This window comes from Aythya ferina (genome assembly GCF_964211825.1).
Source record: "Aythya ferina genome assembly, contig: HAP1_SCAFFOLD_152, whole genome shotgun sequence".
Taxonomy (NCBI): domain Eukaryota; kingdom Metazoa; phylum Chordata; class Aves; order Anseriformes; family Anatidae; genus Aythya; species Aythya ferina.
The window spans coordinates 223,287-236,369 of NW_028181374.1; the positions used below are offsets into that span (position 1 = coordinate 223,287).

At 45.2% G+C, this 13,083-nt stretch overlaps 1 protein-coding gene and 1 pseudogene across 2 annotated transcripts; both read left to right on the forward strand.

Annotated features, from left to right (window-relative positions):
* Nucleotides 1–588: 588 nt before the first annotated feature.
* On the forward strand, nucleotides 589–3,863 carry LOC311428824 (zinc finger CCCH domain-containing protein 11A-like). Its single transcript, XM_084540091.1, has 6 exons — nucleotides 589–641; nucleotides 1,026–1,203; nucleotides 1,404–1,523; nucleotides 2,303–2,426; nucleotides 2,857–3,059; nucleotides 3,743–3,863. The coding sequence occupies exons 2-5, from the start codon at nucleotides 1,150–1,152 to the stop codon at nucleotides 2,970–2,972; spliced, it is 414 nt and encodes a 137-aa protein (XP_084396217.1). The 5' UTR covers nucleotides 589–641; nucleotides 1,026–1,149; the 3' UTR covers nucleotides 2,973–3,059; nucleotides 3,743–3,863.
* Nucleotides 3,864–5,630: 1,767 nt separating this feature from the next.
* On the forward strand, nucleotides 5,631–7,308 carry LOC311428826 (zinc finger CCCH domain-containing protein 11A pseudogene; annotated as a pseudogene). Its single transcript, XR_014698906.1, has 4 exons — nucleotides 5,631–5,646; nucleotides 5,910–6,011; nucleotides 6,215–6,280; nucleotides 6,800–7,308. The product of XR_014698906.1 is annotated as a zinc finger CCCH domain-containing protein 11A pseudogene (transcript).
* The last annotated feature ends 5,775 nt before the right edge of the window (nucleotides 7,309–13,083 follow it).

The window sequence follows — 13,083 nt, forward strand, 5'->3', positions numbered from 1 at the left end:
CTGTGTCGAAAAGGCAAAAATTCTGATTTTCAGTGTCGCTCTCGCTAACTTTCTCTCACTCCCTCCTCGTGTGTGTATAAACACAGATGTGTGTATGCGTATGCACATCTGTGGATTTAGATGCACTGGTATGTTTTTTGCTGTACAGGTAATAAAGACGGGGAAAGGTTTTTGTGTTTTCTTAATAGGTGAAGAAATCTTGAAGACCAGAGATTGGAACATGCTGAATTTTAAATTAAAAAAAAAAAAAAGAAAAAAAAAGTTAAATTGTCCGGCTGTGGAAGATGGAGCCTCATTTTTGCAGCCACTTTGAATCACGAGTTCATCTCTAAATGCGCTGTTTTTTTTTTTGTTTTTGTTTTGTTTTGGTTTTTGTTTTTTATTTTTTTGAAGAGCTAACTAACCGTGGCTGCATCCAGTCTGAGAGAGCATTCAAATGGACTTGCTTCCTCTCTTAGTTATAAGCTGTTTAAAAGCGCATCCTATGTTTGAATTGTGGATGAGAGGTTCCCTTGGCAAAGTGAGGAGGAAAATTCTTCCTACCCCTTTATTATTAATTCACGGATTCAGTCTTGGTTCGGCCTACAGGAGCAGTTAACTGGAAGCCTTTGAAGATCGATAACTTTGCTGAGGTTGTCCAGGTAGGTGAAATCGAAGACCCACAGGGCCTGGAACGTGCTGTTTAATGCGTCCTAACTGTGTTCTAGAGAAGTTATTTGTAGCCATAGTTGATTATTGACTTGCATGTATCATCAGGTGGTTTTTTAAGGAGTGACTCCGTTTTCAGGCTTCCAGATGTGCTCCAGGTCATATTATTGAGGATGTGGAAGAGAACGCTTGCTGACAAAGCTCCTGGCAGCTTTACAGAACTTTAATATTTAGTTAGTTCATGTAACAGCTGATTTCAAGGCTTTGCTCTCTTTGAGAGACTGATAACTTGATTTGATTAACTGAAGAAAGCTGGAAAAATGTTTGTTCCTCATTATTTTTCACTTGTTACTTTCTTTCGGGTTACTTTTAAAAAGAAGATTTCACTGATCACAAGCCAGTAGAAGACTTTCAGCCCAAGCAAGGGTGAAGACAGCTCTCTCCAAGAGCAGAGGAAGTCCCTGTGGAGAGAACCCGAGCTTGTTAGCAGAACTCGTCGGCATGTCTAAACAAGGAGACGATTGCTACTTCTATTTCTATTCTACCTGTAGCAAGGTATGGCTGGCTTTCCTTTGCTTTGCTTTTTTTCCCCCTTTTTTTCAGGAAGGAGTAGATTAGGAGGAGGAAGCACACTGGTCTTTGGTTAACTTGAGAACCAGATAGATTGTGAATTCAGTTGTAGCACCATTAGGCAGCAGCATGGCCATTTTTGAGGCTGTACTCTATTTTCCTTGTTGGTTTCCTTTTGGTTCCAGGGAGACAAATGTGCCTACCGCCACTGCGAAGCTGCTCTGGGCAATGAGACGGTCTGCAAGCTGTGGCAGGAGGGTCGTTGTTTCAGGAATGTCTGCCGATTCAGACACATGGAAATTGACGTGAGTGCCTAACAATGTGTTCTCAAAATAAATCCACAAAAGCATTTTTCAGTGCCGTAGGTGTACTGATTGCGCTTTTGCAGGATAGATTTGTTTGCTTCAAAATCATACTGGTTTCTGTTACCAAGAGAGGGGGTGGGAGGAAGCAGAGGGAAATAAAATCAATGCCTTAGGTATGTCTTAGCAAGATATTTGTTTATTTTTTTTTATTAGATGCTGACAGTTTTCTCAAGAGATGCAGAATAGCTGTTAAATAGACTGCTAAAACGTGCTGGAGCAGGGGGGTAATAAACAGGCTGTTCTATCCTCATGGGAGCAGGCTTGATAATGAACTATCAGGTGTCTTCTGACCCACAGTCCTTCAGATAACGCTGTTGTAGCTGCCTGGGGTAGGAAGTGGGGAAAGTTAAAGGTGCAGCAGAACTAAGTCTCCAAGAAGTAGTTCTAGACAGGGTTAACCTAGGCAATTTCAGATGTTCTTTTTCCCTCTGAATAATCCTAGTATAATCCTAGGTGTATTAGTTTAAGCCACCCTCAAGTGATGTCTGAGAGTGCCTGTCTTCTCAAACTGAGTGATGACCAAACTAAATGTGCATAGTGGTTACAGCTTATGCAAACTTTGTGAATATGCCCAGAAATACTACACTTAACTGAGAAACTGACCTTTGGAATGCTGTTTCAGCACTGTGTTGTGACAGCTGTCACGATCTGGAGCTGTGCATCTCTTTGCAAGCCTCAGGTGCATGTTATCACGAGCTTTTCTTTCTTTCTGTCTTCAGAAAAAGCGCAGTGAGATTCCTTGCTACTGGGAGAAGCAGCCGGGAGGCTGTCAGAAAGCCAACTGTGCTTTTCATCATGCAAAGGGACGTTACATCGATGGACAATTCTTACCACCAAGCAAGAGTGAGTTTAGGTCCTTTTTCTTTAAGCGCTGAAGAATTAATTTTGAGTATTACTTAGTGGGTGCCAATCCTGTAGGGGGCGTCAGGTAACTGTTCATTTGTGAGGGCAGGAAAAGGTCTGCAGTCATAGGTGTACTGCACCGAGTGTACTGCTGGTGTTTGTTTTCTGCTTTCGTGCTCAGCTTCTCTTTGCTTTGTGTGATGTTTGCCTTGCAGTTTGCTTCCTGTTGTTTCCGCTTTTGCTGGGTGGTAGGGAGATGTGTTGTTGTTGGAAGGGAAATCATTGTTCACGGTGTAAGCAGTGATGGGATGGGCAAAAGGAGATGCTGAATTCGTTGTCTGTGCGGGTTATCTGCCTTTGCTACCATCTCTTTGCATTGTGGTCAAAGTTTTAAACTGCCATATTACCGATGATCCTCCTCTTCCTCTAGCTACACTGCCAAGTCCGCCTGAGTGCGCGGACGATGATCTGAAAGTGGCTCAGATGTCACTGCAGCAAAACAAACTTTCTGTCCAGTCAAATCCCTCTCCACAGCTAAGGGGGTGACGAAAGTGGAAAACTCTGAAAATGTCCCAAGCCCTACACACCCTCCAGTGTTAATCAATGCTGCAGATGATGATGAAGATGATGATGGTGAGCATGTTTTGGTTCTTGGAAGGAATTTGTGCTGTAAATGATTGTGTAAATCTTTGTTTCTTGAAGGAATTTGTGCTGTAAATGAATGTGTTAAATCTTTGGTTCTTGAAGGAATTTGTGCTGTAAATGAATGTGTTAAATCTTTGGTTCTTGAAGGAATTTGTGCTGTAAATGAATGTGTTAAATCTTTGGTTCTTGGAAGGAATCTGTGCTGTAAATGAGTGTATAAATCACAGATGACCTGAGGTCTGACTAGCGATAGGGCAGGCAGTCTGGCCAGGTCCCTGGTGGCTTTGTCTGGCAGTCAGTGGACAGAAGCTGAAACGTTGGAGGAAAGCTTAGAACCACTCCTGGCTTTAGCTGGTCTTTTCTGTAAAATTCTATGTGAAACTAGGAAGGAAATTTCTTTTTTCTGTCTGAAGAGCAATGTGTTGTGTAGTAGTTAAAGCTGCAGAGAGAATCTAGAGTCCTAGATGTTTTGTCCTAGTGTATTCTACTTAGGAGTTCATCAGGTCAGTGTAGCTGTTTAAAAACAATCAAACAAACAAACAAACAAACAAAAAAAAACAAAACAGCAACAAAGTTTTTTGTATGAACCATGGGCTGAAGTGTCACTGCATGAGCTACGTAATCATGACCAACCTGGTCTATGCATAACTGAATCGATTTTTCCCCTTCAGACCAACTTTCTGAGGAAGGAGAAGAAACTAAAACTCCCGTCCAGCATCCAGCTGCGGAAGGCAAAAATGGATTACGGGTGATTTCCACTCGGAAAGGCAGTTCTATTACTACTAAACAAGGTATGCCAGCACCTTAGTAGGATAAATCAGAAGAACTTGACAGTTAAGTCAAAAGCAGCGTGGTGTAAAAACACAACAAAATGTAGGGGTGCTGAATGGAGTCGGTTATTTCCATGATCTCATTTCTGCCATTAATACCATCATGTGCCCATTGGGTCAGAAAGGTGAACTCCTTTTCTTTACTTTTGGAGAACAAAACAGGGCCACAGCATGGAGTTTAAATGGCTGCACGTGCAGCCTTGCAACCACTGTTGATAAGCCATATCTAACGATAGAGGGATCTAATATTGTGTAAATGGATTAAAATTAAAACTACATTTTGAACCCTGAAGGATGAAAGGAGGGGCAAAATGCCATTGGTTCTATGGCTCTTTCACTTGTGAGGAGTGTTGACAGGCTTTATTCGAAATACTTCAGAAAGTTCCTGAGCGCTAAGAAGCCTGAGGATCTGTGGTCCTCAGTGAGTGCCTCTAAGCCTGTCTCATGAACTGTTTCCTGTTTTCAGAGGGCAATCTGAATTTTGGAATAAAAACACTTGAGGAAATCAAATGGCAGAAGATGAAGGAAAAAAATAAGAGACACGGTGGTGAGTTAATATTGCCTACTTTCTTACCCTGTTCACGGCAGGTGATGGTGACTGGGAGCTGCTTGAGGGACAGACTTCCATTTTTAGCTGGGGGCATAAAGCAACCTGATTCTCAGCCAGCTGGTATTCTAAATGGGAGTCCAAAGGGCAACCAGAGGCAAATTAGTCACCTCTCTTCTTTACATGCTCTGCTTGCTGTATTTTTGACAGTAACAAATCATTTAAAGTTTTTTGTTCTTTGTGATAGTTTTTTATGTTGGGTAAACTTCCTTATGTTTTGGTTGCTCTGAACAGAAGGTTCTTCAAGATCTTCTCTTCGTCCCGTTGATTCTATGATTTTTCCTGCTCCAGAAGAGGAAAATGTCCGGACAGTGGTGAGAACTGTGACAGTGTCTTCCAAGAAAGGTAATAATGAATGCTTTTGTTTTGATTTCATTACTCCTAAACTGGAGGGTTAAGCAATAATTAAAACAATTCACCCATGTTAGCCTTCTGGTGCTGCCTTCTGTTCAAAACGTGCTTTTATGCTTAAAGTCCCTGGTTGTACTGGAAAGATTTGGTGCTCAGGTTAAGCGCAGTGGCAGGAGAAAAAAAAAAGTGTCAGTATGCCAATAGGGGGGTAACTGAAAAACAGAAGAGTAACGAGAAGAGCGAGCTGTAGAAGCCAGTGCTATATAAGAAGCAATTTCTGAAGCATTAAAGAGGCGTACAGTGGCAGGTGTGGACACAGTATGACAGGTGTTTGTGTATAAATTGTTTAGAGCTGTGCAAATGCCTTTTAAAGGGAAAAAAGTGTGGAAGTACTTTTACTCGTAGACATTCACCTTAGAAAGGAGTATTTCTCAGCATTTGCACCTAAGAATATTCTGCTTGCTTATGCAGCTTTGTTCTGCACAAAGTATAGGTGTCAAGCAGACTCAGATTCACTCTCTACTATCTCAGCTGGAATTTGAAGCAAGCACTGAGACTATTAATATTTTTTTTCCATGTTAATTATAGTTAAAATATGAGTTTGTGTGGTCTAGCTGTCAAAACAGTGTCTGACTAGGGTTTTTTGGACATGGGCTAACAGGATAATATTTCTGTTGTCTACTGGTTTCTGTGAAATAGAAAAAAAAATTCCCTTTTGTTTTAGGGGAGGAACCTGTGGTTCGAGTAGATCTTGCTGATAGACAAGGAAAACGGAAAGCCTCCGCGGGTGAGAACTTTTTACGAGCTGTTACGTAGGTGCTGCCTTCTATATATGACTGCATTAAAGAGTATTTGTGATGTATGAAAGGAAAATACATTGCAGTGGAGATCTGTGTTGACGGCAGAAACGGAAAAAAAAAAAAAAAAATCATTTAGCAGCTGAAAGGCAATTCTATGAAAATATGCTTGAAAAAGAGAAGCTTATTGTTAACTGTTCTCAAACCTTCCTGCAAAGAAAAGTTCTTACAATATTCCTTGTTTTCTCTGAAGATGATGTAGGCAGCCTTCCAGTGAAGCGCAGCCTTGCTGAAAGGCTGGGGAAGAAGGTAGAGGCTCCGGGAAATGCTGACAAAGCACCCAAGAGAGAGACAGGTACTAAACGGGCATCTGGATTGGATTCCTGGGTTTCGTATTTAGTCTTTCTGTTTGTCCTTTTCCAGTGATGTTTCTTTTTGCATGTTGGCTGAGGTCGTAATCACTGGGATTCAAAGCTACCTTTCCTGTCTTGTTTTGAAATGTGAACCTGAAGTTGACATTATGCAGCCTCCCTAATTCGTTCTTTTTCTGTTTTGCAGTTCGAGTTCCCAAGTCTCTGAAGGACAGGCTGGGATTACCTCCTAAACAGACCAGTACTGAGAGAGGTAACAGCTAGATCTTAAATATGCTTTCTCCTCCGTCCTTTCCACGAACTTGGACTGCTTTCATACATCCCTACAAACTAATTTAAACGAAAACAAAGAACTGACGCCTCTTGGTTGAGTGCTGAAGCTCTTCTGAAAGCCACTATCAGAACTCTGTCTCTAGGTGTGTGTTTATTTTCTACTTGTGCCTTGTCGAGGTTTTTAGCTGCTTCTGTGAACCGTTACGTACAATTAGAATAGAACCACTGCCAGGAGCAGGAATTTGAAATGCAGTCTGAAAAAGTAATAAAGTAAAGCAGCATTTCTGTGTAGCAGTTCTCTCTGGATAGGGCTGGTCTTCAAAATACAAGTGGCTCAGAGGAGGAGGAGAATGTTGTTCTAAGGATATTGTTCTAAGATGATTTATTGGGAACGCTCAAGATGAGTTTTCCTTAGTGCTCTGACAAATTTTGGAGACTTAAAATATTGCTGGACTCTCTTTAAATGTTGGTGCTTCTCCTCATTTCTTGATGATGACAGGGAAGGCTGCTAAGCCGATGGGAGAGATCCATGTGAAAACACTGGAGGAAATCCGTCGTGAGAAAGCTCTTCAGAGACGCGAAACTCAAGCCAAAGCCGAGGCTGAAGGGCACGGTAAAACTGAAGATTCCAGCGCAGGGGCAAGAGCTGCTCGTGCAGGTCGCATGCAAACTTTCTCTGAAGCCTTGTCTGAAAAAAAGAATAATCGCTTGGTAGAAGAGAAGAAAAAAGCAGGAGAATGCCATAGCAAGAGCAAAATTCAGGGTGAGTCCAAGAAGCAGCTCGCTCTGTCCGGGCCCAGCAAAGGGCAGGCGAAGGAGCCGGCAGGAAAAGTCAAGCCAGAAGGAGAAGTGCGTGTTAAAACCTTGGAAGAAATAAAGCGTGAGAAAGCTCTGCGGATGCAGCAGAGTGAAGGAGATGTGCCAGCTCCCTCAGCACAACCCAGACCTGCCCCAGCAGAGCAGAAATCTTTATGGAGCACAAAACTAACATGTAATAAGATGCTTTAATGCCTGCCCCAGTGAGGTGCTTCCCATATTGAGCAAGTTCAGTTTGCTCAGGATCTGCTTCATGGATAAATGCTGAATGGCTTGCACATTGTAGCCTTTCTCTCTCTCTCTCATGGGACACAAGGAAATAAATGCACAAAGGAAACAAGTACCCAGCTTTCTTTATTTCTGCCGTTGACAACACTTTTTTTTGTCTTTTTTTAAAGCACCTGAAAAAGAAGAAAAGAAGGCAGTGGAATTGAACCGGCCTTTTCCTAAACTTTCCTCTGGACCTGATGTACAGGTGAGTCCTCTGTGAAGACACACATACATTCGTACAATTTCTGATAATTCTGACAAGTTTTGTTACTCACCGTGTGCCACCCTCTTGAGTGTGTTCTTACCCTTCAGCAGCTGGTAGGAGCTGCAGTGCAGTCTAAATCCTATCGCCAGCAGCATTTCCAGACAACTCTGTAATCCTCAAACTTGGAATCAGTCTGTTTATACCACAGCAAGAAAGAAACCCTGTTAGCACCAGCTGAAATCTACACAGTTAACGTGGAGGGAATTCTTTTTGTTCTTACTGACTTGATCTGTCAGACATGAAGGATTTAATACAGAAGGCCAGAGTTCTGTGTTCAAGGAAATCAATCTGTCAGTGGATACTGTATAGGGGAACTTGTATGACTTTCTGCTGCTTAAAAAGAATGTGATAAATAGATGTACAGCAGAACACCCTAGCTGTTTAAAGAAGCTTGCCATAGTGGATATTGCAGATATGTGAGACTGCGTCCATAGTAAAGCATGGCTCTTGTTACAGGCAGAATTTTATGGGAAAACAAACAAACAAACAAACAAAAAAAAAAACCAACAGTAACCTGAACGAGATTAATATGCTGTTCCACATCAAGACCATTTTGGAGGGATTGCTGATCAGATTTTCTTAACGAAATCTCCACGGATTTTATTTATTTTTTTTGTCCTATTCATGCACTACTTTTCTTTCCTTCTAGCCCACTCGGCAGAGTGGAACTCGTAAATGTCCAGAGAAGAGCTTTGAAGAGAGACGGTGGGAGAAGTGGCAACAGAGAGAACAACAAGAGAAGCTTTGGCAGGAGGAAGCTGCTGTCAAATCTACTGCTGGCTTCTTTAATACTGAACCAGCAGGGAAAGTGGCAGCTCAATTTCAGGGCCAGGAAGCTAAAAGTAAGTGTTGAAGGTTAAGAGTTACTTAGGTTGTCTTCTGAAATACAGACAGAAGATGACAATTCTCATGCTGTAACTCTGGCTGGGTGCATTTTGCCACGCAGTGCTACGAAGCGAAGGGTGTACTTTCTTTTTCTTAGTTTGTTTCTTTTCCTGCCAGCCAGATGTTAGGTAAGGAACGGGAGACTAGAAAATGACACTACAAATGTGGACTTTGTAGAACAACTTAACTGTGGGACATCACTGCAAGGGAGAGGAAGCTGGTACAAGAGTTGCATACACTCTTGTCCTACTATAACTGCTGCTTTTTCCTTTCCTAGCGGGAGCGGGACTTTAAATATAAAAGCTGTCTATATTTGTGAACCTAGCTTGCACTTAGGATTGCTATGTGTCTGAGGTTTCCCTTGTCCTGGATTATTATTTACTGTAGCTCTTCGGTTTCTTTGTTCCTTTGTATGGCTTGTTGGTAGACAGAGTTTACTATGTGGAAAAGATTCCTGAGAATCCAGGCAATGGCGGTGTAATTGTGCTGGCCAAATGCATTTAAGTGTGTAGAAGGACTGTGGAAATGATTAAGAGAACCTGGATTTTTCCTGAGGCAGAGCAAGACTGTATCAGTTCTCTCTTCCTTTTACTCTAGCCAACTTTATGACATCTGCGAAGCCTTCGCGTGGGAAAGTCACTTTCCCCAAGAAGAAGGCACTGAAACGTAAGGCACCTGGGAGTTACCCGTCTGCCATAGCAGCTGTGGAACTACAGACTGCCTTTGATGCTGACATGATGGGACCTCCAGCCAGAAAAGCAGCCATGGTAAGGCCAGGGGCTAATGCAGCGATGGATCCCTTGTTAAATTTCTACCCTCCTCTATTTGAAAAGGTGGAAAACTCAAACGTTCTGCAGGCCTTCTGTTTCCTTAGAAATCCAGTAGCTGTCTCCAGGATGCTTGTAGAACCCTTCTGTATTTATGAGATGAATGGCACTCTTTAACCGGTACTCTGATGCTGTGATTTCTCTGGTGTGGGGGATTTTGTCCATTAATGCCATGTTCTTAAAAGACACCAGATCGTGAGTAACCTCCAGGTGAATGTGAACTTTCTTCAGGAGCACCTTGGTTTTGTATTTTGGCCACGGCTCCGCAATGCCAGAGGAGAAGCAGTGTGGAGGAAAAAGCTATTAAGGAATCTTTTACCCATGTGTCATAAATACTGTTTTGCTGCTTTCTAGGGTGTTTCAGACGTGCCGGAGCACGTCCCAGCCATCAGACTTGAAGAAAATCCCCCAAACAGGTGACAACCCCAACTTGTTCTTTTTCTTAATCAGTGTATATCCCCAGGGAAACATAAGTTCTGTCACATGTGGGAAAAAATGAGGGTTCTGAGATAATTGAAGCCAAAATCCATCAAAGGAATAAGTCACCTGAAACCACTTTCTAGCAGCTAGCAGGATTGCTTAATTAGGCTTTCTTGAAATGCTGCAAGTCAGCACAGCTTTCCGGTGACTTCTTGGGTTGTCTGAATACCTGAACGAGGATGAGGTGAAGTTCTACTTCCTCGTGAGGTGATAGATGATGAGTAGTGTCCTCTGCCTTTTGGTCCTCAAGAATGCCACCTCAACTCCAGGTGCCCTGGCTTCACAGATAAACCCCCAGACTGAAAAATGTACCTGGTAACACATCGGGCTCTAAATGTAGCCCTGGGTTGATTGATAACAATCCCTGTGTAAGATTGAAGCATAGGAGGGCTTGCCTACAGTTTTAAGAGCCGGTTTGCAGGAAAAGGATTTCCCGTTAAGAAATGGCATATCCTGATTGTTCTTTCTTGCTCTCCCAAGACCTGAAGTGCGTCTTGGAAGCCCGGAAAGATTTGAGGAGCAGATGGAGATGGATCTCGAGACCTCGACCTCAGCTTCTTCCCAGCCAGAAGAGGCACGGACACGCTGGCTGAGTTCCACAGGGAACGTGCCCTTATCTGCGGATGAAGATTTTGAGAAGCTACTTTGGGAAATCTCAGGAGGCAGACTGGAAGCCGAAATCGACTTAGACCCAGGGAAGGACGAGGATGACCTCCTCCTTGAACTCTCCGAGATGATTGACAGCTGAACTGCGTAGTCCTAGGGTATAATTAAAAAAAAAATAAAAATTAAAACTGTTCTTCTTGTTGGATACCCCGAGGTGATCCTTTTTCTAACTGAGGCTTTGCAATGAGACTTAAAGCACAGTCCGAAGTGGTAGAAATTGGCAGGATCTGCCCTCAGTTGTCCTAAATTTCCCTGCTGGTCAGAGTTAAGGTCTTGTGCATCCATTCTGTAACTATAGGTGGTTACCTTCGATATCGAGAGGACAAAGCACTTCTTTTGGCACAGAAAGATCTCCATTGGCACGCCATGGTGGCTGCAAATCGATCTTCTGATGGAGCGATGCTCTGAAGGCTTAAATGTAAAGCTTCTTCCTTCCTCTGCCCTTGGCACAACTCGATGTTGGGCACATTGTGAAGCTTCGGTGTTCTGATTTCTCGGACAGTTGATAGCCAAATCCTGGAGTTACTATGTCAACTCTTGACTTTTACTCGTGTATGCCATTGTTTTGACTGTACCCGTGTCAGATGATGAAGCTGTAGGGGTGGGAGGGAGCAGAATCGTTGTTCCAGTGTGTTGTGGACCAAACTTGCTGCCAGGAATGGGGGTGGGGGTCAGCCCACCCAGCCTTCCTTTCAATTATCAGGGAGGATCAAATGGTGAAAAGCAGCAGCTCTGCCATGCGGCTCCACTACCCCCACTCCCTTCTCTTGTGCTATACCAAAGTTCCCCCAGGCTTTGGTTGGTGCTTTTTGCCTGTGTGAGGACTCCGGGGCGAGCAGTCGGGACTCTGCCGCAGTCACAGGGTCGATGAAGGGTTGTTTAAGTGCCTCTTGGTTTTAAAAGTTGCTCCCCTGAGCTGCTGGCTCTGCTGCCTGCTACAGCAAATGTTCGGGTGCCATCAGCATCGCACTTGGGCGTGGGCACTGACCCTGCGGAGGACAGAGCTGAGATTCGGGTGTATTGTGTACCCTGCCACCAGCCATCGTTTTTTTTCCCCTAGCAGATCAATTTTGAATTATTTTCCGAACTTTTCGCGGCACGGTAGGCACTTCCCGCTATGATTTGTGAAGCTGTGGGGGCCCTCAGGCATTTGCTGCTGGCAGAGGAAAAGCGCTTGTCGAATTTGTTGTAAATACTTAATGTTTGGACAAAACCACGCGTCTCTGTGTGTGTGTGTGTGTGTGTGCTGTGACGCCCCGGCCCCACCAGGGAAAACCTCCGCCGACGAAACTGCTGCTGGAGCTCACGCAGGCCTTCATCGTGCCGAAGGACTTCACGGGGACTTCTGGCGGCTCAGAAATGGGGGAGAAAAAGCAAACTCAGGAGGAGGAGAGCTCAGAGACTGCGCCCACCTGCCCTCGCTTTCCCTTCACCCCAAGAAGCCCTGTTCTACCATCAGCCTTCGCCTCTTCTGCCTGCGGTGCTGGGAGCGGGAGCGGCGAGGCGGCAGCAGCCATGGCGTACCGCGGGCAGGGCCAGAAGGTGCAGAAGGTGATGGTGCAGCCCATCGTATCCTTCCTGCGGCTGGGGGGTGCCGGGGAGGTGGGTGGGGGGCGGCTCGGACCTCAGGGGGCTCGGCCCGGGCCTTGAGGCCTTGTCGCGGGGCCCTGAGGCCTCGCTGTGGGGTTTGGGGCCTTGTCCCGAGCCCGGAACTGTCGTCCCCGTGCTGAGCCCTTAACGCAGCGCCCCAGAACCTCATCTTCCGCTACCTGCAGAACGTGAGTACCGCGGGGAGGGGGCGGGGATGGGGATTTGGGGAGTGTGGGGGGAGTGGGGAGGGTCTGGGGATTCCCCTCGGTGAGTTTTCGGCTCCTGGCTGTGTCCCGGGACGGGTTTGTGGGGGATGGAGAGCTGTGCGGTGTGCTGGTGGGCACAAGGAGCCCGGCATTTCCCCCTCGTGTAGCCGGGCGTGCAGGGGTGTTCCCTTGTGACTGGAAACGTGTTCTTCACCAAACGTGTAGTATTCACCCGATGGTATAACGCTCAAATGTCAGATTGCACATTGGAACTGCCCCTGAGAGTTGCTCCTCGGAGCGTTTGGGAGCTGTCGTGGCTGTGGCTAGCAGGTATTTCTGAACACATGAGAGAACAAAAGTGCTCAGTGTTTGTGGCCCGACTTACTCTCCTCCTTCGTTCTGCAGAGGTCGAGGATCCAGGTGTGGCTCTATGAGCAGGTGAACATGCGGATAGAAGGCTGCATCATCGTGAGTATCCGCACGTCCCCATGTTACATCTTTCATTTTGCCTCATTCACAATCGTGTTTTTTGGTCAAGAAAAGTTATCACAAGGAAAAAGAGATTTGTACTTCTCTGCCTTTCCCCTCGCCCTGCCCTTCCCTCCCGCTCCTGAGCCCTTCGTCAGGCCTTGCTGGGCCCTCTGTCCGGCTGTCTGTCCGTCCATCCGAACCTCTGGCCATCTGTCCCACCACCCTGCCCCGTCCCTGCCCTCTCCCTAAGGAAGCAAAGAGTCCCCGGTCTGCCTTCATGGGGGGGGCGAGGGGGGAGGGAGAGGGG